At 36.3% G+C, this 25,507-nt stretch overlaps 1 protein-coding gene across 1 annotated transcript; it reads left to right on the top strand.

Moving 5' to 3' along the window:
• The first annotated feature begins 200 nt into the window (after positions 1–200).
• LOC103512710 lies at positions 201–25,507 on the top strand. The gene is given in 7 exon segments (XM_026826115.1): positions 201–489; positions 19,164–19,352; positions 20,906–21,195; positions 22,323–23,432; positions 23,875–23,992; positions 23,995–24,555; positions 24,712–25,507. Coding segments are annotated over 6 exon segments (2,376 nt in total). The 5' UTR covers positions 201–333; the 3' UTR covers positions 24,508–24,555; positions 24,712–25,507.

Below are 25,507 nucleotides of genomic sequence, written 5' to 3'. Positions count from 1 at the left end.
AATGATTTAGTGTTCAGGTCATAACTCAATGGTCACTCTTGTTAATCCATCATCTCTCGACCTATGTAAAACTGAACTCTACAAACTCTTTATCGTACTATACGAGGTCCTAGTTTAGACAAAGAAATTGGAGGGAGCGGAGTTGACACAGAAGAGGTTTCAATGTTCCGTGCAGAGCCAACATCAAACATCAACCGATCCACTCATTTCTTCCCGAGTCTCAATCTGAATCGAGTGTTCGAGCAGTCATGATCGCCAGCGCTTTGAAGCGATCCACGGGCCGAATTCAAAACGTGAACAGTAAAAGAAAATGATCCGAAAACGACGACTACTATGTCGAATCCAGTGTTTTTTCTAGTGTTAATCATAGTGCAAGTGTCTCTTCTGGAATCGGTGGAAACCGATCTGTGTTCGAACCCGTTCTGTGCCTGTGGGAAGGATATTGAGACGAGATTGTCAACGCTCAACTGTACCTTTGACTTTCAACAGGTTTGTAATCAAATAACGTCAGTTGACTTTATTTTACTTTCTGAGGGTTTCCCTCGACAACTTTTCCTTTCTTCTTTCAACAGTAAATAAGTAAAACATATATTTATAAATTTAGTTAATTTATTTTTAAAAATAATTAAGTTTTTCACCTTACCACAGGGATGTACAAATATAAAATATGGATGTTTATTTTTTGATGTGGTTATTTTGGGACCAGGATTTTCCAAAGCCAGGTTCTCCAATGTACCCAGTCTTTATTCCTCTCAAATCCTGTCTTGTAAACGCTCGTTCAATCGTTCATTAAACTAACCTAACTAACAAAGAACATCAAGGTATTTTAGCTACTTTATTGTTGAATAAAGCAGTGGTCTTTCTTCTGTGCCCTTGTCTCGAGTTGACCAACCAGACCAACCAAATTTGTCACTGTGAAAGTAAGATTAGCTCTATTTTAGATTATTAGCTCCTGAAGCAAAATAGACAAGGTATTGTTTAATAATCTTTTTCTTTTGACATTATATGAGACAATAGAAAGTGGTTTTATCATAATCTGTAATACCTACCTACTTACTAGGTAGGTAGATACTTAAATTAATAATGACAGGCAGCATTTGTAACAACAAATGGGTATTTCTCATATTCAAATGAGAAAGTCCGACGCTTTTTAACAGGACCAGACAAAGTCCTGACATTAGGGCCGATATGTGTGTTAGACCACCAGATAAAAGGACATCGGAAGTTCGATCCAGTTTGCTCAGGGTTCAGAGAACTGGCAAAGAGTCCTTCAAAATTACTCGAACTGAATCAATCACAAAGGATGCTTTTGATTTTCTCTAATAACTACTCGAGATGACAGAGTTTGTCCAGTATCTCAGTGAGCTCTGGAGCTGAAAATGCATCCGTAACAAGTTCAGTACTGTATCAAGTGTTCTACTGTTCTCTGCGTAGCGTGATTGTTTATCATTATCCAAGGACAAACGCCCTGCAGCATCCTGTTTATACTACTATTACTTCTGCTGCTACTATGATGTTGTTATTGTAGGTAGCCTGGTCATCGTGATATAGAGTTTGTGGAGCAAGAGGATCCAGCATTGAATTGTGTGGACCCATTTTATAACATTTTAATCGTGAACCTCAGGGAACGGTAAGTAGAAGATAGTTGGGAGTCCTGGTGCAGGATTGAAAATAGATATTCCGCTTTCTGGACTTCTTGTAGAATTTTATGGTAGAGAAAATCCAGCATTGAATTGTGTGGACCCATTTTATAACATTTTAATCGTGAACCTCAGGGAACGGTAAGTAGAAGATAGTTGGGAGTCCTGGTCCTGGTGCAGGATTGAAAATAGATATTCCGCTTTCTGGACTTCTTGTAGAATTTTATGGTAGAGAAAACCATTTTCGAAGTTCTTTTCTGGTTATTCAGTGGATTCCATCGCATCTTTGATGTGGACCCCATTCCGTTGTAACATGAAGCAGATTGTCGATCTACTAGTAACACAATACTATCAGACAATGGCTATACAACCAACAACGTTCTCGAAGGGTAAACCCATAACACATGCACTGCCGAAGTCAACTGGGGAGCATTAGCACAAGACGTAGGGTCTGCCTCTAAATAAACACAATGCAAAATTAACCCGAGAGGTCAAACAGTGTGAGCTTATTTATAGCAAACATTACAGCGACGTTACTTATGCATGATGTGAATATAACACATGCACTGCCGAAGTCAACTGGGGAGCATTAGCACAAGACGTAGGGTCTGCCTCTAAATAAACACAATGCAAAATTAACCCAAGAGGTCAAACAGTGTGAGCTTATTTATAGCAAACATTACAGCGACGTTACTTATGCATGATGTGAAAACTACTCGAGATGACAGAGTTTGTCCAGTATCTCAGTGAGCTCTGGAGCTGAAAATGCATCCGTAACAAGTTCAGTACTGTATCAAGTAGTGTTCTCTGCGTAGCGTGATTGTTTATCATTATCATTGACCAAGGACAAACGCCCTGCAGCATCCTGTTTATACTACTATTACTTCTGCTGCTACTATTCTCTAATAATTCAAGGAACATAATTTTATTATCCCTATGAGTTATCGGCCAAAATGTCCATATGCACATCATTTAATGATGACTCAATGGCCAATGCAATACTTCGCAATAACTGCTTAACCTCAACATCAACAGTCCAATTAGAACATCGTTATCGATGTTGCAGTTTCATTAGTGCGTTTCCAGAAATTAAATCAAGTGCAGAATTCACTGATAGAATCGTTCAGAATTTGCAAGATTACCTACGGCCATGAAGATTCTGGAGTCAGGTGTTGAGCACGTGTAAACACATGTCTATTAATTTCAGCATCTTTCAAAGAATCTGACTTACAACATTGACTCGTATGTCTCTCTCAATGTTATTTTGCAACAACACATACGACATTCCCTGAAGTTAGGTACAATGCAGCTGAAGCTGTTTTGGGTATAACAGGCTAAACGGGTGTGGTTCACCACTTCTTGTTTTCTTGTTTATCCTGTATTCCTTGACTACCTTTAAAGGTACATAGTAAAGGAATACAGGCAAATGGCGAGGAACTTTGATACCATAGTATCTATAGCTATCTTCTAGATAGAAGATAGAAATATTCAACTCGTCCCATCACTACCACAGTAGTAAAGTTAATAGCGGATCTTCTTATTCGTTAGGTTTATGGTTCCAGTTCAAAAATAAGATGAAGAGACGCCATGGCCAGCGGGTTCAAATAAATTAAGGAAGAATGAATGACCTCAATAATCGCCTTAGGCTTGAAATGTTTATACCGCTTCTGAATAGGAATTGTTACAGGCAACAGGTAAGTATGGGCACTCTAACTAATTTGCCTATAGACGCGCTATCTTTGTTATGAGGCGTAGAGAATATGTGAATCAATGTATTAATGCCCACAAAGATAGATATGTACCTTCAGAATGACCGGCGGGCAAAAGTAGGACCTGTACAACTCTGAGGAGGCAGAGATAGTCAAATAATTATTTGAATGCGTCCGGCGTCCTTAGGGAATGTGGATTGTGGAAAAATTGGATGATGATTGAATGATGCAATAGAAGATCATAATAATTATGAACATATTATGTTCATGACTAGGTATTGGAGAGTCTTGAAAGAAATTTTAATAGTTTCTCGAAGAACTCCTCAAAAGATCGCACCTAGCATGAGAGTACGTGACTTTACCCTGAAGACAATGAATAATTCTCATGTTGATAACGCACAAATATGTGAGACTAGTGGTTGACCACGTCCTTTATACGGCTGCTACTATAATGTTGTTATTGTAGGTAGCCTGGTCATCGTGATATAGAGTTTGTGGAGCAAGAGGATCCAGCATTGAATTGTGTGCACCCATTTTATAACATTTTAATTTTATAACCCATTTTATAACAACCCATTTTATAACAACCCATTTTATAACCTCAGGGAACTGTAAGTAGGAGATAGTTGAAGTCCTGGTGCAGGATTGAAAATAGATATTCCGATTTCTGGACTTCTTGTAGAATTTTATGGTAGAGAACCATTTTCGTAGTTCTTTTCTGGTTATTCAGTGGATTCCATCGCATCTTTGATGTGGATCCTTTATACGGGATCACCGCGGAATACTTTGAAGCACCCCCATTTTGAATCAGGATGGAATGTGACAAATTTAAATAGCCTATGTTACTCATAGTACTCTTCTCTACAAGAACAAAAAAAAATCATCGAAATCGGTCTGTCCGTTTTCTCTTGAAAAGAGGAGATAAGGGGAAACTCACATCATTGCATTGACACAGTCAACAGCTTATCAGAAACAGACCTTTGTCAGATAAGTTATTTTTGTAACTTTTTTAGGTATCAATTCTCAATGATTAACCTATTGACTCTCGGAAACACGTTGTGAGGGCTGCGATGCCGAAATTGAGAATGCATGAGAAATCAGCCAGAGATGCTATTTTGGAAACTAAAGCTTACCTATCTCAACATTGTTTCAGTCCAACAACATACGAACATACAGATACAGCATACGGATACAGCTAAGAATAAGGTTGTCATAGTTCAAAGGATTCTCAACTATACTGATGTGAATACTACTGTTGATATAATTCATACATCCATGCAACATGTGACGGTTATTAAATGAGTGTGAAGTCTATGGTAAAAATAGCAAAGTGGAAAACAGATTGTTTCATGCTTCATTGGATATTCTAATGAGGCGAATGACATTTGTAACTCTATTCGCACATGCTTGTGCGGTAGGTTTGTTGTATTTGATGTGGAACTTTGTTTGTCCCTGTTGATGTGTTGACACGTATGTCATAAGCCGCACTCTTGTCTGGATTGTCAAATTTGTCAGTAAGCCTCAGTACCCAAGTATTGTATGGTGTAGTGGGCTCTCTATTATGATCTCCATTTAATTATCCAATCAATACTGGTTAGATCCCTATAGTTACGAAGCTAATATTCACTCAATCTTCTGAATAACAACCCTCATGTCTTTCTCAGTTTATTTCTAAATAAATGTTTAAATCGAGCTCCCCAAGTCTATCTAAACTAGCTTATCTGCAAATGTCTTCGCATGTTTCAAGTTACACATAATGAAGCTCTTGTCAAAATTATTAGGGAAACAGACATGTCAGGGAAAAAGGATTTGTATTGCATTTCACTGGTTGAATTTCAATTTTTTTACGCTCCGTTTTTTGAGGCTTCACTCCCGCTGTGATTTGTCTGAGAAATGGTTTTTTTCATTTCCCAACACCAGATACGGATAAAGATAAGGTTTAGCTTAGATTTTGTACTGTAAACAGTTTTATTGAACGTGGTTAATAATACAGTGCTGGATATCTTAAGAGGATTTGTTTGACTGCCAATAACAAAGTTCATGTATTTGTGTTTGAAATGTAGATGGTTGTTGCTTTAGTTTTGTTGTAATGTCAGGTTTTAGTATCTTTCTTATGATTTTAATATTTTAAAGCCTGTCACCGACAGTAACGTGTGTTTCAAACCTCTAACCAGCCAGGGGCAGAGCCCTTCTGCCAACAAAAATTATCTCCGGTGTCCAATTTTCCACTGAAATAGATATACGAAAACTTTATTGAACTGCATACATACTGGGGGCTTTTTCATCTTAGCTAGGTAGGACCTTCAAGACTGCAATCCACGTTACCTGCAGCTCGTTCTTCACTCCATCACTGCAACGCCTACTTTCTTGTATCGTAGACATTTTCATTTCCCAACACCAGATACGGATAAAGATAAGGTTTAGCTTAGATTTTGTACTGTAAACAGTTTTATTGAACGTGGTTAATAATGCAGTGCTGGATATCTTAAGAGGATTTGTTTGACTGCCAATAACAAAGTTCATGTATTTGTTATTGAAATCTAGATGGTTTTTGCTTTAGTTTTGTTGTAATGTCAGGTTTTAGTATCTTTCTTATGATTTTAATATTTTAAAGCCTGTCATCGACAGTAACGTGTGTTTCAAACCTCTAACCAGCCAGGGGCAGAGCCCTTCTGCTAATAAGAATTATCTCTAGTGTCCAATTTTCCACTGAAATAGATATACGAAAACTTTATTGAACTGCATACATACTATGAGCTTTTTCGTCTTAGCTAGGTAGGACCTTCAAGACTGTAATCCACGTTACCTGCAGCTCGTTCTTAACTCCATCACTGCAACGCCTACTTTCTTGTATCGTAGACACAAAAACTATTAAAAACCGAGTTTCTAGCGATCCCTCACTCCCTGTGTAGTGAGAAACACGGAACCCCTCTTAGCATGAGAATAGATTGGAAATAAGGGGTCCCCAGCCCTCGTCAGAAACCCTGTTCTACTATTACTCTTCAATTCTCAACCCAGGGTATCACGTACCCGTTATTTTCTGTGGACCCTAATATCATGGAAACCCTAACCCCTATGCCCATGCCCAATTACGAATTTCCTATTTTCAACAACCTGTGACAAATTGATTAGTATGGAATTGAGTTTCCAAAAGTCTATTTCCCAATATTTCCAGTGGTAACACAACTCTCACAATACATTGGATAATCATGATGCTCATTGCTCATGCTCAGTCTACTCAACCTATTCTGAAAATTTGCAAAGTCTTGAATCAACTCTGAGTTGCACGATAGAATCTGATAATCTCACACCAAACGTAAACTTACACCTCACTAGTTCTCATTTAAACCATTTAGAAGAGACAAGATTTATCCTTCTTAAACGTTTTATCATTTTCAACCACAATTAAACAAAAGGGCCCTCATTTGAAGTCTGTAAACGTTGCATCTCGCCCAATTTACAGGAACAAAATAAAACAAACATGCCAAATAAATCACAACCATATCCCTGTAAAACGAGTACAACCTACTATTAAACCTACATAAACTTGGTTGTTCCATGAATCATTTAACTATGTTGACAAACGAAATCATATGGTCTGGAACTATCTTCTTACAAACACAAAGGTACGATGGAATTTTAGAACCTAGACTAGACTAGACATAGTGGAGCTCATGGTATGAATGATGACAAGTGTTTGGTAACCTGTATCGGATTACCCACACTCATCATTTTTCGTCAAGGATGCCTGTTTGTCTGCAGGGGCAACAGGATTGTTATTGTCCCTTTTGCTTGAACTCCTTCTTAACAAGTGCCCTATTGATCATCTTCAGGCCCTGTGTCCACGTCTACATAAAGAGTCCTAGGCTATACAAGTGGACACTATAGGTACAAGACGTCATGCGTTATATGAAGAGTAGGGTAGGGAGGTTATGGTATCGGAATATCGGTATCGGATAAGTTAGCTGTGATTGTCAGGCAGCACACAGGATTGGATTCAAGAGTTGCATCCTGTTTACATATCCAGTATTTGAATTGAAATAGTTGAGGCTGTGATTGTCAGGCAGCACACAGGATTGGATTCAAGAGTTGCATCCTGTTTACATATCCAGTATTTGAATTGAAATAGTTGAGGTTTAAAGTAAATTTTTGAGAGATTATATGTTGCCCCTTCATGGTTGCATACTTTTTTTATTGAAATCTTTCTTTGTCTTTTTTTAGGCTTTGAAAAGTGCTTGAACTCGGTGCTTTAATAAATCTTCAAACATTGTGTATATCGTTTACTTAGGGCAGTGTAGGCCTGTTTGAGTCTTGGATCCTTATGAATATTTGATCTTTGATGCACCATTGATCAAACATTCATGTCCCTCAAATGAATCAATGGAGACAATATCATCTATCTTTGTGCGATGGAGAACATCTAACATTTTAACAAATATTGACTTTTAGGTCGTATCCTGCCCTGACTTTTCCAGTCCCCATGAAATTCCCTGACTTTTCCCGGTTTTCCCGGTTTTCCAGTCTGGTAGACACCCTGGACTTTTAGGTCGTATCCTGATCAAAGATAACTAGGGATTAGAATATTTGACTACAACTAGAACGAGTTTGGATTGCTTGGAATACACTTTGATTGTCATGAAAAGGAAGTCTACGGAAAAGGTAATTAATCCAAACCATCGAACAAAATCATCAAGTGTGACTTTTAGGTCGTATCCTGATCAAAGATAACTAGGGATTAGAATATTTGACTACAACTAGAACGAGTTTGGATTGCTTGGAATACACCACTTTGATTGTCATGAAAAGGAAGTCTACGGAAAAGGTAATAAATTATTCCAAACCATCGAACAATATCACCAAGTGTGATAAACACTATCAATAATTCTATTGAACACGGGTCACTTGATTTCAGTTCAACTGAAACAAACCTAGAGGCATCAAGTGTGATAAACACTATCAATTCTATTGAACACGGGTCACTTGATTTCAGTTCAACTGAAACAAACCTAGAGATTTAGGTAGGGTAACATCATTAGTATCATTACCGTGGCAGATACACGAATTCATCAAGTGTGATAAACACTATCAATTCTATTGAACACGGGTCACTTGATTTCAGTTCAACTGAAACAAACCTAGAGATTTAGGTAGGTTAACATCATTAGTATCATTACCGTGGCAGATACACGAATGCCTTTTGAGCGTTGATATCACGGGTCCATCAAGGTAATGAACTTGTTGTAAACCCTTTAAATGCAGAATTTGTGAGGGATCCTTGTGGACACTCTACGGCAAGCGACTGTACCTTCTAACTTCCAATATATGTACATGTGGACTTCTAGGTTCTAATACAGATAGACTGAGCCGTATTTCTCCAAACTATTCTGCAAAACCATTCACATTGCATACCCATGATACCCAGGGGCCCAGGGCATCGGCACTGACTATGCACTAGTCACTTGGCGAGTGCCAACGTCTGATATATTCAAATAGAAATATACATACTGGGACAATCTAATAATATTGTCATGTGAGACCTGTATCTACTATTACTTGCCTTGGTTATCTGAACTCAACATGGCTCCTATACTCTTGCTTTGCTAGTAATGTAATACACATTTGCATGTATTTATATGCGTCATGATGTATACTGGGTTAGAAGAAGAGTCACTTCTCCCTATGTTCAAGATCTACTAGAAACTTTAAGGCATAACTATAGTGGTAGTAATTGGTTGTGTGAAGCACAGGATCGAATTCAATGGAGGAATGAAGAAGTCTAAACTAGCTTATCTCCAAATGTCTTCGCATGTTTCAAGTTACACATAATGAAGCTCTTGTCAAAATTATCAGGGAAACAGACATGTCAGGGAAAAAGGATTTGTATTGCATTTCACTGGTTGAATTTCGATTTTTTTTACGCTCCGTTTTTTGAGGCTTCACTCCCGCTGTGATTTGTCTAAGAAATGGTTTTCTAACTTCCAATATATGTACATGTGGACATCTAGGTTCTAATACAGATAGACTGAGCCGTATTTCTCCAAACTATTCTGCAAAACCATTCACATTGCGTACCCATGATACCCAGGGCATCGGCACTGACTATGCACTAGTCACTTGGTGAGTGCCAACGTCTGATATATTCAAATAGAAATATACATACTGGAACAATCTAATAATATTGTCATGTGAGACCTGTATCTACTATTACTTGCCTTGGTTATCTGAACTCAACATAGCTCCTATACTCTTGCTTTGCTAGTAATGTAATACACATTTGTATGTATTTATATGCGTCATGATGTATACTGGGTTAGAAGAAGAGTCACTTCTCCCTCTGTCCAAGATACATTAGAAATTTGAAGGTATAAATAAATGTAGTGGTAGTACTTACTGGATCTTTCAAGCACAGGATAGAATTCAATGGAGGAATGATGAAAAAAGCTTTGTCCAGCAGTGGACAGACAACGGTTGCCCTGATTGGCATATTAATAATGTTGATTTCCTCCTAATCTCCACCAAAATCTGAACAATCGAACATATTTCCCAGAATTTGTTTTATTCTTTATGTCTTGCTTCATGACGTAATGGTTGATAACTCCTGTATAGACCTGTTGAGGGATGATGACCTTTGGAATGGGTGCAATAGAACCACTAGATAAATGCAGAGTTGTAGACCTATCTCTATTCTCTACAAACCAGAATCCAGGTAAGAATATAGAAGTAGTCTGTGCTGCGCCAGCAGTGGGGTAAATAGACTCGGTAGCCAATAGTAAACAAGTTGCATCGAGTGCATAATCGACATATTAAAGAACAGAGCAAGATTAGCATCTCGCTTCTTTTGCTGAATATAGGTAGGCATACACATGGTAGCTATCATCATAGTATTTAGCGAACTTTATGTAGGTCTGCATAATGATCCTTGTATTTAGCGAACTTTTAAATTTCCTAGGTAAGAATGTTAAAACTCGAGCAATGCAAGCGAAAGTAACAACTGTAATATCATTTAACAAATAACAGACAAAACATCCTCGGTAGCTATCTTAGTTTCATTCCAGACCTTTTTGATCGAAAGTTGAACGACTAGAAATATCCGGATCAAAGCATCCAGTGTGAAAGTGAAATGACAAAGTTAGTGCAAGGTCTATCAAACAATATAAATAGGAGGATTTCAGCGTGCACTATCTATCATCTATTATATTCAAGTGGTGCTCGCACTTTTCATTTCTTCCCTATATCCAACAAAAGTGAATCATTTTTTGATTCACCGTATAAAATTTACGGGTACTATAAGGCACTCTTGGCTAAACTATACCTAGACTAGATGCTTTAACTGAATTGAAATTTTAATTGCGCTAAACCTTTAAGGAACTTAATCTCTGGTAGCATAGACAAGTGATTTGAGCAGGTGTAGCGACACTCCCTCTGAGAATGCATGAGAAATCAGCCAGAGATGCTATTTTGGAAACTAAAGCTTACCTATCTCAACATTGTTTCAGTCCAACAACATACGAACGCAGGATACAGCAAAGAATAAGGTTGTCATAGTTCAAAGGATTTTCAACTACATATACTTACTTTCCGTGTCCGGTACAATGTCACCATTTATATCTGTCGCTCCCAGATGCGTGCGACTCTCTCACTCTCATTTGCACTGAGCAGGCCATCCTGGGTGCAGGTCTGGTCTAATTGGACGCTAAAATGACGTAATCCGCCGGTTAGTAGACGAACATAAAAATATACGCACATATGACGATAACCTAATCCCAATATATGTAGATAGAATTAAGTGATTCCAAGGGTTAATTCCGTACCTACTCGATATTAGACCAGCGGGTCGGAAACACTATCGTATAATTGTATAATAGTGGGAGAGTGGGACAACAATTCAGTATTGTTGAATGACACAACCGTCTGTAAAAGTATTGGACTACCCAATGTAATGATTTGAAGTTTCTAGTCATAAAATCAATGGCCATATCAATAAAAGACCTATTGTTTGTAGAAAACGAAGTACTCAAGTCATTACGACCAGTACATTAGAGTGATTAGAGCTTTTGATCATTAGATTTGAAGGGTCGAATACTTTGTCAACTACAATGGATTCAAGGCTAACCCTGGAATACAACCCAATATCCGGCCCGTTGAAAAGTCAAGAACAATACGAAGTAAATCGAAAAGCGCCTACCAAACAAAACTTTATTTCAGCATTTTAAACTTTATAACGTATCAGTTTACTACTTCTGGCTTTCAGATAAGCATTTTATTAGGAATTGATTAACACAATAGGCATCCAGTCTGTTGGGATTAGGAAAGTTTTAGCCTTATCAGCTATCATAAAATCCGATCCCTACTTATCAGTAGATAAGTGATGAGTTGATGAGTCGGTACTTGTCTTATCAATCTTGACTCATTAGAATAACAAGGAACACTCATAATAGAATCCTATGTAAGCTTTACTTTGTGTTCTTCCTACGCAACTCGTCAGATATTAGATATAAATTGTTAACCCGTACTGATCTTCGCATCCTGGAAGAGGAAAATAACAAAAACAATGGATGGAAGATAGGTTGATGTCAACAATATTGATAGCAAAAGTAATTAAGTATTTAAGGAGAAAACCCCCCCTAGGACATGTAGATGCTATTGGAAAGGTTTTATTCAGAAGTACAGTTGAAAACATTGGTTATTTGTTTGTACAGGGGTATCTAACAGAGGTATTCAAGAGGTTACAACTTACAACACATTGGTTATTTATTTGTACAGGGGTATCTAACAGAGGTATCCAAGAGGTTACAACTTACAACAAGATAGGTTGATGTCAACAATATTGATAGCAAAAGTAATTAAGTATTTAAGGAGAAAACCCCCCTAGGACATGTAGATGCTATTGGAAAGGTTTTATTCAGAAGTACAGTTGAAAACATTAGTTATTTATTTGTACAGGGGTATCTAACAGAGGTATCCAAGAGGTTACAACTTACAACACCAATATATGGGTTAATGCTTTAATTTTAATCATCATCTCCATCATCGTATTTTTCACAGAATTTCATCGTAAAACGCCTTACATTGTTAATTACTCGACTAAACCACATTACCTTATCACTCCGTCTGTATTTTACTACGCAGTTTGCTCTTGCAGCTCATCTGTATGGGATTTAAAATAAAGAAGATTCGCAGAGTATTATCAAAGTTAATTAAGTCCCAACAAAGAACACTAGGACAGGCTTGAGTCACGATTTTCACATTAGTAATATTGAGATTTAATTGTTATAATGGTCAAAAATATCGTAACAAATTGATCTCTTTCAACACGGCGCTTTTGCAGTGTGCAGTTTCGTGATTGTAGGTTGGTCGGTCTGATTTGGATGAACTTAGGTCCACAATGTACTAGTAGGTATTAGCCACAAAGGAAATTTGATTAGTTTTTGAGCCCTGTGGACCCATATAGGGCGCGGTACTTCTCGTTAAGAGGCCCTTTTTTAATGCCTTCCACAGTTCACAGAACTGCTAATAGTTAGTCGACCTTTTTGGGATAAGCAAATCATCAATGATCGTAGGTTTTGTCCTCACATAAATCTAACCATGGATTGCTCCAACTCGAATCTTGGAAATGAAATTTGTTCTGCAAAACGTGCTTCGATTGAAGTAAAAGATGCAAGTTCTATGTTTTATGCAAAACTTGCTCGACCAGTAGGATAAGAGTATTGGGTGTCAACAAAATGGATGGCCGCAGGTCACAGTTTAGCTGAGTTACGTTGCATAATGTGTATAACTAGACTTGAGGATTCTATTACTCACGAGTAGAGTCGTAGTTGAGAAACTATCAGTATGTTAGCACTTGTTAATCTAGAAGTCATAGAACTAGAAATATTTGGATTATTTTGAGATGGAATCAATGCGACCAGCAACAACGGAGCTACCTTTTGAGCGTTGATATCACGGGTCCATCAAGGTAATGAACTTGTTGTAAACCCTTTAAATGCAGAATTTGTGAGGGATCCTTGTGGCTAGCGGCTGGACCTTCTAATACACATGGACTTCTAGGATCTAATAGAGATGGACTGGGTCCCAATCCCAATCCTCCAAACTATTCTGCAAAACCACTTTGCATAAATGCATACTGCATACTCATAGCCATGATACCCAAGGCACTGGCTATAGTGGCTATGCACTAGTCACTTGGCGAGTGCCAACGTCTGATATATTCAAATAGAAATATACATACTGGGACAATCTAATAATATTGTCATGTGAGACCTGTATGTACTATTACTTGCCTTGGACTCAACATGACTCCTATACTCTTGCTTTGCTAGTAATATAATACACATTTGCATGTATTTATATGCGTCATGATGTATACTGTATACTGGGTTAGAAGAAGAGTCACTTTTCCCTATGTTCAAGATCTACTAGAAACTTTAAGGCATAACTTTAGTGGTAGTAATTGGTTGTGTGAAGCACAGGATCGAATTCAATGGAAGAATGAAGAAAAGATCTTTGTCCATGAGATCTTTTTCCTCCCCAACTCCCTCGAAATCCGAACTATTCTCTCAAACAATCGAACTATTTTCCCGAGTTTGTTTCATTCCTTATTTCCAGCCTCATGACTCGTGAGGTAATGGTTGTTAACTCCTATACAGACTTGTTGAGGGATGACCTAAATGACCTTTGTTGGAATGAGTGCACTAGATAAATGACCTGTCTCTACAATCCAGATAATAATATATAAGTATAATCTGCGCCAGCAGTGGAGTAAATAGACTCGGTAGCCACTAGTAAACAAGTTGCATTGAGTGCATAACCGACATTTGAAAGAACAGGGCAAAAGATTTGCATCTTGCTTCTTGGGCTGAATATATTAAAGCAGTGAACGTCTATTGAATAAATAGGTAGGTATACACATGTAATAATGATCCTTGTATTTAGCGAACTTTAAAATTTCCTAGCTAAGGTTGCTTAAACTCGAGCAATTCAAGCGAAAGTAACAACCATCATTTAACATTTAGACAAAAGAATCTTCAGTAGACTACTTATTTTAGTTTCATCAAGACCTTTCGGATTGAAAGTTGAGCAACTAGAAATATCTGGACCAAATCATCCAGTGTGAAAGTGAACTGACAAAGTGACAAAGACAAATAGACTGTCAAACAATCTAAGCAGGAGAATTCCAGCGTATGCTAACTTTTAATTTCTTCCCTATATCCAACAAGATTCACCGTATACAATGTACAAGGCACTCTTGACAAAACTAGACCTAGACTAGATGCTATAACTGAATTGAAACTACTTTAATTGCGCTAAATCTTTAAGAAACTTAATCTCTGGTAGCATAAATAAGTGATTTGAGCAGGTGTAACGACACTCCCTCTCAACCCCTCTTAGCATGAGAATAGATTGGAAATAAGGGGTCCCCAGCCCTCGTCAGAAACCCTGTTCTACTATTACTCTTCAATTCTCACTGATTAACCTATTGACTCTCGGAAACACGTTGTGAGGGCTGCGATGCCGAAATTGAGAATGCATGAGAAATGTACAGCCAGAGATGCTATTTTGGAAACTAAAGCTTAACTATCTCAACATTGTTTCAGTTCAACAACATACGAACGTAGGATACAGCAAAGAATAAGGTTGTCATAGTTCAAAGGATTCTCAACTATAGGTACTTACTTTCCGTGTCCGGTACAATGTCACCATTTATATCTGTCGCTCCCAGATGCGTGCGACTAGGGTTTCCAGACGTCCGGGTTTTCCCGAACATTTCACTCCCTCTCTTCTGTTCTCGAGAAACTTTGTTCCACAAAACATCGGGGGTAGAAAGTAGAACCGTGAGAGCCTGCATTGAGGAAAAGGGTTGTGGCTTGTTGAACATGGAAGAGAAAAAGAATTCTAAACGATATATCCGGTAGACCCATTTCACCTCGTCCCCTATTTCAATAGGTCTTCCGTTATGCAGATTTCATGTGTTTGAACCATGGCGAGTTTATGTCCTGTTTTGTTTTCGTCTCGGGTGTCGAACCCCAGGGTCATGATGTGAAAACTTGCGTGGAACATCAAACGGAGATTACCCACATGTTTTAGACATTTTAGAGAAATCTGGTATTCAGACCGTGGTATCCCCGAGGAAGACACCTCCTATTGAGACCTCTCTGGCTCCTTTCATCAATGAGTGCTATCCTGTTATTTTACTCAACATTAAATTTTCTCACGAAAGAATTTCTTCCCAGAAATTCTGGGCCTTTGTGAGCAGCATCCAAGTAATTCAGATAAGAAGTACACTCATTTGACTTGTAAGAGAAAAGATGTGCACATTTGTTATTCTTTGTATTATTAATCGCTTTTCAAGTGGCTAGAGGGAATATGTTAATATTAGACGAAAAGTCGTGGGTAGTGTAAGGAAATAAGCGACAAATACAAGGATGCATCTGAATAGTCTGTTCTAATATGCAGAGTCTTGTAAGAACTTCATAGACCATAGTCAATTTAATAGACATGTGCTTCAAATGATTCTGAAAGTCAAGTTCATTTTAGGTACTAATATTATGATTCGAACTGATCCAGCGAGTAAAAGAAACGGTTCTAGTTCTATTCCAACAAACACGAATTGGAATGAAGTCGAGGCTAAAGAACTCTTTACGTCGCGTTGATTGCTTCTGAGAAGAATTCTAAACGATATATCCGGTAGACCCATTTCACCTCGTCCCCTATTTCAATAGGTCTTCCGTTATGCAGATTTCATGTGTTTGGAACCATGGCGAGTTAATGTCCTGTTTTGTTTTCGTCTCGGGTGTCGAACCCCGGGGTCATGATGTGAAAATCCGCGTGGAACATCAAACGGAGATTATCCACATGTTTTTGAGAAATCTGGTATTCAGAATTTCAGACCGTGGTGTCCCTGAGGAAGACACCTCCTTTCGAGACCTCTCTGGCTCCTTTCATCAATGAGTGTTATCTTCCTCAACCTTAAATTTTCTCACGACAGAATTTCTTCTGAGAAATTTTGGGCTTTTTTGAGCAGCATTCAAGTCATTAAGATAAGAAGTAAACTCGTTTGACTTTTTACGAGAAAAGATGTGCACATTTGTTATTCTTTGTGTCGCGTTATTAATCGTTTTTCAAGAGGCCAGGAAATCTGTTGATATTAGAGGAAAAGTCGTGGGTAGTGTAAGCAAATGAGCGACAAATACAAGGATACATCTGAATAGTCTGTTCTAATATGCAGAGTCTTGTAAGAACTTCATAGACCATAGTCAATTTAATAGACATGTGCTTCAAATGATTCTGAAAGTCAAGTTCATTTTAGGTACTAATATTTAATATTATGATTCGAACTGATCTAGCGAGTAAAAGAAACGGTTCTAGTTCTATTCCAACAAATACGAATTGGAATGAAGTCGAGGCTAAAGAACTCTTTACGTTGCGTTGATTGCTTCTGAGTATCTATATCTACCGGTGTTACATGCGGTTCTTTCTCCCAACAATATTCCCACAATCACCATAATTGTTGTAAATATGGAAGTCATAAAAATCTTAACCGCAGACAATATAAATACTTTGAATTATATTTCTTTATTTCTGATATACTTCTCAGGGTTAACATGTTAAACCAAGAATGAATCATTTGGGGTACTGAAATTACAAAACATTGTAACCACATGAAACTCTCATATTGGGACGTTTGGGCACTGTTTTATCAACCACCACCAACCCCCGTTTCGAATAAAATTCGACTACAGGGTAGACCGGTAGAGAGAAGTTTCCATCTCGTCCTATCTGGGCACACGTAACTTGAGAACATCTATCCACGCCTTTTAGTGTCCCTATAATGACTATAATCAAGAATCCTGCCATTAAATTGCCACTATTGAAGGAATAAAAAATGCCTGAAGTTACTTTTTGCTTATAACGAGCAGACTTTGCAGACGTTGTGTCAATTATTTTATCATTATTTGTCAGTTATCATTTCACGTTATAGCTACCATATGCAATTGAAGTTATTAGAGAACGTGCTAGACCAAAGCAACTTGAACAAAGACCTCAAGTACGTGACAGTGCTACCGATAAATTGCCTTGGAATGCACCTGAAGCATATCTGCCACTGGCAATGTCAATTTTAATCACTCCGTCAAATCCATTTCAATGTTGGTTGATTAAGAAGAATCTCAATGGTTCTGTTCTGAATTGTCTAATTATTTGTTGATCTGTTGGAGTTTTGGCGATCTTGATTACGATTTACAGTTCTAATTTCAGCTCATACTATCTACGTCTAATTATTTGTTGATCTGTTGGAGTTTTGGCGATCTTGATTACGATTTACAGTTCTAATTTCAGCTCATACTATCTACTGTACATCTTCAGGTGACATTTCAAAACTTCATTCGACAACTTGGTCAATGATCCCTTGATAACCTTGACTCAAACTTGATTTTCCTTCTTCGTCACAAGTCAAATTCAAGTGACAACTGTGACAAGTTCTGTCATTTTGTGCCGAGAATTCAAAGTTTCAATTCACTCTTTCTTTATCATAATATCAGTTGGTTTCTTCTTTTTCTTTTTCTTCTTCTTCTTCTTCTTCTTCTCAGTCTTCAAGAGAGTAGAAAGAACAGCACACAAAAATCGAAATGAAACAATAACAACCTCAGCAGCTACGCAGCAGGCTGTTCACAATCTTGCTCGACTCTAACGTAACCAAAACCAGAAACCGGTTTCAGTTTATTTTGCTTTTCTTGTAAACAACTGAGTCAGAGCACAGTAAAAGCACTTCTCTTCTACAGATGATTTCTAGAAAGATAATTGCTTAGTGAGGAAGTTGTATAAAAGCAATAAAAGTTCTATAGGTAAGATGGAGTGCCCAATTCGATGTTATGACTTAGCACCTCAAATAAAATTAGGTGATTTGAAAGTAGACACTCAATAAAATTGGTCATTTAAGAAGACTATTCAATCTTAAAAACTATGACCATTCCGATAGCATCAGTGCAGGGATTGATCTTTCTCTGTTGTTGTAAACCCAGATAGTTTTTAATCCAAGTTCCTGGTAATTGTATTTTTGGTTGTGCTGACCATTAATACTTCCTCTGGACACAGAACTATCACAAGTAATGGAGAATCATATGGATATACCCGATATACACAACAAATGAAACATGTACATATATCTTACCCAGCAAGAAACGAGTTCTGGTTCTCCGAAGTTCAGAAGTAGGGTTACATGCTGCCGGCTGAACTTGTAACTTGAACACTCATTTCTCAAATGACGACTTAGAAAATTATCCGTGCAGAATTTCTTGGAAATAAAGACACGAATAGGAAATCGACTTTGAGTAATCATATGGTTGTGTTGATCACTCAATTTACTTTATAATTCCAATTAATTCTTGCTTAGCATGATGCGAGGGATTGAAATAGAATAAATAGATTGTAGTTCCTAGTATTTAAATTTTAAAATGGGTTCTCTGTAAGTGAAGGTATTGGTTCGAGCTATACATACATACGAACTCTCTGCTTACCTACCACTACCAACCTACCCATTGATTTAATAATTTTAGTTTTGTATCTTGCTGATGACTTGGTAATCCCTTTTAAGATAAGTACGTATGTTTCGTGACAAGTCCTTTTGAAACATGGTTTATCAAAATAGTTGTGTCCGCTGATGACTTGGTAATCCCTTTTAAGATAAGTATGTATGTTTCGTGACAAGTCCTTTTGAAACATGGTTTATCAAAATAGTTGTGTCTTACAAGTATAAGCACTTAAAATTCTCAACTGAGGTAGGAGAAAATTCTTATAGGTATCAAATTATCTGTTGCAGGACCTTGTTCTATCGGAAAAATCGTTACCATTTGAAGACTACATTGCAATCGAGCTCAACAATATTAACGAACTGAAGATTTCGCCCCTGACTTTCAACAAGAAGAACTGGGGACATTTGAAGAAGATCAAATTTAGGAATATCAACAAGCTCAACGTTCTAACTCAATACTACGGCATTTCTAGTTTGGTACGTACTTATCTAAGTTTCGATTTTTATTTTGAACTGGGGACATTTGAAGAAGATCAAATTTAGGAATATCAACAAGCTCAACGTTCTAACTCAATACTACGGCATTTCTAGTTTGGTAAGTACTTATCTAAGTTTCGATTTTTATTTGAAAGATTCTTGAGTGTTTTATTGCTGAAGTTCACTTTTTACCACCTCTTGTATTGTACATCTTAATAAAGTACAAATGAATAGATAGGTACGTCACTTAACTTGATATGTTCAGGGACTTTTCCCTGTGTGGGGAAGTTAATGAATTTTTTACGAGTACGTAGTCACATGGAGAACAGAAAATGCACTGTACTCTCCGATATAAATTATGTTCATAACTTGATATGTTCAGGGACTTTTCCCTGTGTGGGGAAGTTAATGAATTTTTTACGAGTACGTAGTCACATGGAGAACAGAAAATGCGCTGTACTCTCCGATATAAATGTTCTTTTTTGTTGACTACAGAGTACAGGGCAAGTTCAAAACGACAAAGAATTTAATTGTACGTAAAGGAAGTGTCAAGGAGACTTTCTTAATGGATAGAATATTCAGTGACACGATTGTTGTATTAGGCAACCGGAAAATTCCATTTAAGTGAACAAGAGACAATTATATTAATATTTCCGAGCTGATATGTCGTTTCTGTCATCAGACGGGACTTCGAGAGGATGTGGGGGGATTGAACAGTATTGTCACTGAGATATTTTCGGAGATAACACTTCGTACTGATAAGCTGGATAGAGATGAAACCCTAACCTTGGTAGAACAGAAATCGACGTGGTAGATAAAAAGAATTCTTTGACCTGTAAAATTTGCTGAGGTACACTGACGACAACAAAGAACAATTAGATTCATTTCATCAAAAACTTTCGAGGTAGTTTCTGAAAACATGGATGAGCAATGACAGTGAGGTTAGGATTTTGTCCCAAATAAACATGGGTTTATGGGTTGTCTCAGTCCTGGAAGCAGAGATAGGGTAGTCCGAATAGGGCTAGGCTGATGAAACCCTAACCTTGGTAGAACAGAAATCGACGTGGTAGATAAAAAGAATTCTTTGACCTGTAAAATTTGCTGAGGTACACTGACAACAAAGAGATTCATTTCATCAAAAACTTTCGAGGTAGTTTCTGAAAACGTGGATGAGCAGTGACAGTTAGGATTTTGTCCCAAACAAACATGAGTTTATGGGTTGTCTCAGTCCTGGAAGCAGAGATAGGGTAGTCCGAATAGGGCTAGGCCGACACTTATATGTGTAGATTATACAATATACATACTAGTGGGAACAAAAGTTACAATACAGGTACTTACTAGCAGACGTTTATACGTTATGAGTTCATGAGCTAACTGTTAGACCAGTTCCAAGTACCTACCGTATTTCACTTGAATACATACTTACTAACTTACTTTGGTCAAAATGTGACTATGGTTATGAATCGAAAAGTTGAACCTGTTTTTGGTCAGTTGGTCACGCAGTCACGCTCTTTTGTTCCCGTCCTAATCTGTTTCTTTCTCTTTCTGTCCAGGTACATTTCGAGAATGTGACCATTCCAGAGATCTCCAGCAACGCTTTTCCAATACTCTCCGAGCTACGTATTGTTTCCTGCAACATTCGAGTCATCAGAAGCAAGGCCTTCGGTGCTCTCGACATTTCTTCCATCAGCATTGAGAACACTTCCATTCAGCATGTGGAAAATGGAGCCTTCAGAGAACAATCCTTGTTGAAAAACTTGCGACTAGACCATGTCTACCTGAAAACTCTGGACTCGAACGCCATTTTGTCGGGCATCAACAATTTATCAATACAACATTCCAAGTAAGAATCCAAGGGGGTTTTTCAATGCCATTCTAAAATAGATTAGTAGTCAGAGAGGAACAAAAGAATTAAAATCAGATGCAATTTTACTTGGCGGGAATTCAAACTCACAAGTTTAAGGAACATAAAATAAATTAATAATAATAATAATAATAATAATAATAATAATAATAATAATAATAATAATAATAATAATAATAATAATAATAATAATAATAATAATAATAATAATAATAATAATAATAATAATAATAATAATAATAATAATAATAATAATAATAATAATAATAATAATAATAATAATAATAATAATAATAATAATAATAATAATAATAATAATAATAATAATAATAATAATAATAATAATAATAATAATAATAATAATAATAATAATAATAATAATAATAATAATAATAATAATAATAATAATAATAATAATAATAATAATAATAATAATAATAATAATAATAATAATAATAATAATAATAATAATAATAAACTCGGTTAAGTCTTTCAATTTTAGGGTTTCAAATGGTTTTGCCATGAAATTTTGGGTTTCATGCTTTCATGTTTATTTTTCCAATTTCCAATAATAGAAAACAATTATTTCACTCATCTCAGTCTACTTGTTCAAAAAGTACTGCTACAAAAACAAGTTGCAAATACATAAAAGTAGAAATTTACTTTCACATGATTATCCTGGAATAATACTTTTTAGACAGGTTGACACTAGTGGCAGTACAGTAGAACTTGGGCCAGCAGGAAGGAAGTCATTATAGTGTATATTTTCGTATAAAAAATTGAATGTATTTCTTACACAATACGATACTGAAATTCAAATATGGAGGAAATGTCTACAACGAGTGAATAGTGTCACGTTTAATAAATTCATGAATGATATTATGAAGTGTAAGGTATTGGGCATGTTGTGTACCTACGTACAAGGCACGAAGATATCTGATATGTTATTTAATTTTATTGATAACCATGTTTTACTTTGAAGTATGAAGAGCAGCAGATAAATTTATTACTTACTTTACATAGGATTATTTATTCCAATATTGAAGTGATAAGTTATGCCACCAGATATTCTATATTAATTCTTTTTTTTTTTTTTTTTGTTTCAGTATCACTGATATCTACCATGGGGGCATCAACAACACTGTGGCTACAGTTCAGCTGTCCAATAATATCATCAGCAATGTAGAACAAAATGGTATCATTATCAACGGCTGGAACTATATTGTCATGGAAAATAATACTTTCAAGACATTGCAAACCAATGCCATTTCTATCTATTGCACACATCTTTCAAAAGACATGCTGTTTGAATTTGTTGGAAATGCACTGGGAGAAATTAAGTCAAATTCCTTAAACTTTGATTTTAATCTTGAAGAAATCAACACAAAAGACAACAATACAAAGGGTCTGAAGCGAACCGTTAGGATAGACGAAAATTACTTTGTTAAGACTTGCGATTGTGATTTCTTCAATTTCCTCAAAAATGCTGTAAATAGTGATATCGTTCAATTGTTATATGAGACAAGTTTTTGCAACATTAATCATGCATTAAGCCAGTGTTTCAATAAACCAGAAGGCTTGCTGAATATCAAAAACTTTACTGACACCATATGTGTTCAACATGTAATTTGTAATACAAAGACAAACATCGAAACAACCAAGACTCGGATGTTCCCTGGCTTAACGAGTACGTTTGATTTGGTATTCGATGGAAACGAAAATGAAGATCTTTTAGTCAGATATGCTTGTGCAGCACTTGTGATATTAATGTTAGTCATTCTACTGTGTATAGCTTGTTTGTACATAAGACAAAACCGCGTTCTCAGTAAAGTAAAAAGTAACGTTTTCATGAATATCTATTCGAAAATGTTTACGAGGAATTCAAGTGATAAATGTCAATCCAAGACTAAAATGTTTACCAATGACTATTCGGAACTGAACAAAAATCTAAAAATAGAAATGAGTGATATTACATTGGACAGTCAAATACACGGTGAACACATTTATGTGAATAAAGCGACCCAGACCTTACCAGAGGAACTAACACAAGAACTTTTACAAAACTTGAGATTCAAGTTGGAAGATCCCAATGAATATTGTCTGGCTAGGGATATGATTGAACATCTTTATGATCTCATTAAAATAGAGGAGAGCTGCAATAATAATGTTTACAGTACGAGGCCGGATAACCATTACATGGCTTCAGTTATAGCAGAATGTATTTGGAAAAATCCTACAATGCTGCAGTGAGCACCAAAGTTGTGATATAGTAACACAAAGAAAAGACATTTATTTATTTATCATAATATCAGTTGGTTTCTTCTTTTTCTTCTTCTTCTTCTTCTTCTTCTTCTTCTTCTTCTTCTTCTTCTTCTTCTTCTTCTCAGTCTTCAAAAGAGTAGAAAGAACAGCACACAAAAATCAAAATGAAACAATAACAACCTCAGCAGCTACGCAGCAGGCTGTTCACAATCTTGCTCGACTATAACGTAACCAAAACCAGAAACCGGTTTCAGTTTATTTTGGTTTTCTTGTAAACAACTGAGTCAGAGCACAGTAAAAGCACTTCTCTTCTACAGATGATTTTTAGAAAGAATTGCTTAGTGAGGAAGTTGTATAAAAGCAATAAAAGTTCTATAGGTAAGATATTATAGCAGATCCAACAGACAACATCTATGACGAAATAGAAATACGTCCAAATAGAGCAGACACTAGTACTTCCAGTTCCAAACATCCGAAATATCGGTCTCAATTTGATTTTGGTCAGTCAAGAAGTTTATAGCAGATCCAACAGACAACATCTATGACGAAATAGAAATACGTCCAAATAGAGCAGACACTAGTACTTCCAGTTCCAAACATCCTAAATATCGGTCTCAATTTGATTTTGGTCAGTCAAGAAGCAATGTATTGTCAACGTTTCAACGAAACATGTCCTCTCCAGATAGGACGCTAAGTCCATCAATAATTAAAAATAAGAAAAAGTTTGTGAGTGTGGGTACCCGAGTGCCATCGCCTGACAAACTCTTGCCATATGATTTTCCTAATATTAGAACTGTTACGTTGTTAGATGAATATCAAATGCCACGAGATAACAAGAGCTCGTACATCTACAGTGAACTGATTTCATCTAGCCCAGGTAAACCACAAGAACCCAGAGACCAGTTGAAACTATTAGATGATGCTATCAATATTTACATAGACACTTCTTTGCGTCGCTCAAGACAAAATGATCTCTATCATAATAGACCATTACCGAGCAAACCAGAACCACCTGACTGCAGTGCATAGTCGTAAAATAACAGAATAATACAATATGCTTCTCTCATAGTCATATTGGTTCATTATAATTATTTATTAAAATTATTTAGTATGAGTAAGGCTGGTTTGTAGGCACATCCAATTGATGAAATAATAATGCAAATTAAACATGATGGCAGTGCATAGTCGTAAAATAACAGAATAATACAATATGCTTCTCTCATAGTCATATTGGTTCATTATAATTATTTATTAAAATTATTATTTAGTATGAGTAAGGCTGGTTTGTAGGCACATCCAATTGATGAAATAATAATGCAAATTAAACATGATATTTCGTTATTCAAATTCACTTGGGCACGCAGATGGTTCCTGCATTACAGCCTAAATTTGACTTGACATTGTAAATGAATTTACAATTTTTTGGCTGTGATTTAATTTTTCCTCCTCCCTTAATGTACTGATTTCAATTTTCATTTATGTATACTACTTTCGATTTTCAATTATTAGATAGGTATACGCGCTCTGTTTTGTTAAATTATAGATGTTTTTTTTTTTTTTTCTTAAAATTATCAGAACTCACTAACATCATAATGTTAATGTATCAGCAAAACCTTATAAAATAATTACTTTCAGCATTCTTGTTTGAAAAAAAATCTAGTAAAATGTAGGTCTAAATTTTTACTAGGTTGTGCTTTTTTTTACTGTATGAATTCAGTAATTATACTATGAAATAAAGATCTTAAATCTTTAGTAAAAGGCGAAAGATGAGGAAAAAAAAAAAGATCTTAACCATTCTAATCTTACCTGGTTTACTTCATTTGTTCATAAAAAAAAATTCCCAAGCGTTCAAAAATTATGAGGGGTCAGGAAAGACTTCTGGGACATACTGTATTTTAATATGTAAAGGAGTACACACACCTATTATTTATTGTTAAGTGAGTTCTGCAAGTTGTATGTTTGTTTGTTTATTATTATGTACCATAATATTATAATAAAGTAGATTAATAATAAATTTTATATTGTTAAA

Source organism: Diaphorina citri, unplaced genomic scaffold (genome assembly GCF_000475195.1).
Source record: "Diaphorina citri unplaced genomic scaffold, Diaci psyllid genome assembly version 1.1 scaffold876, whole genome shotgun sequence".
Lineage (NCBI taxonomy): Eukaryota > Metazoa > Arthropoda > Insecta > Hemiptera > Psyllidae > Diaphorina > Diaphorina citri.
The sequence above is the reverse complement of the archived record's forward strand: the minus strand, read 5'-3'. Positions and strand labels throughout refer to the sequence as shown.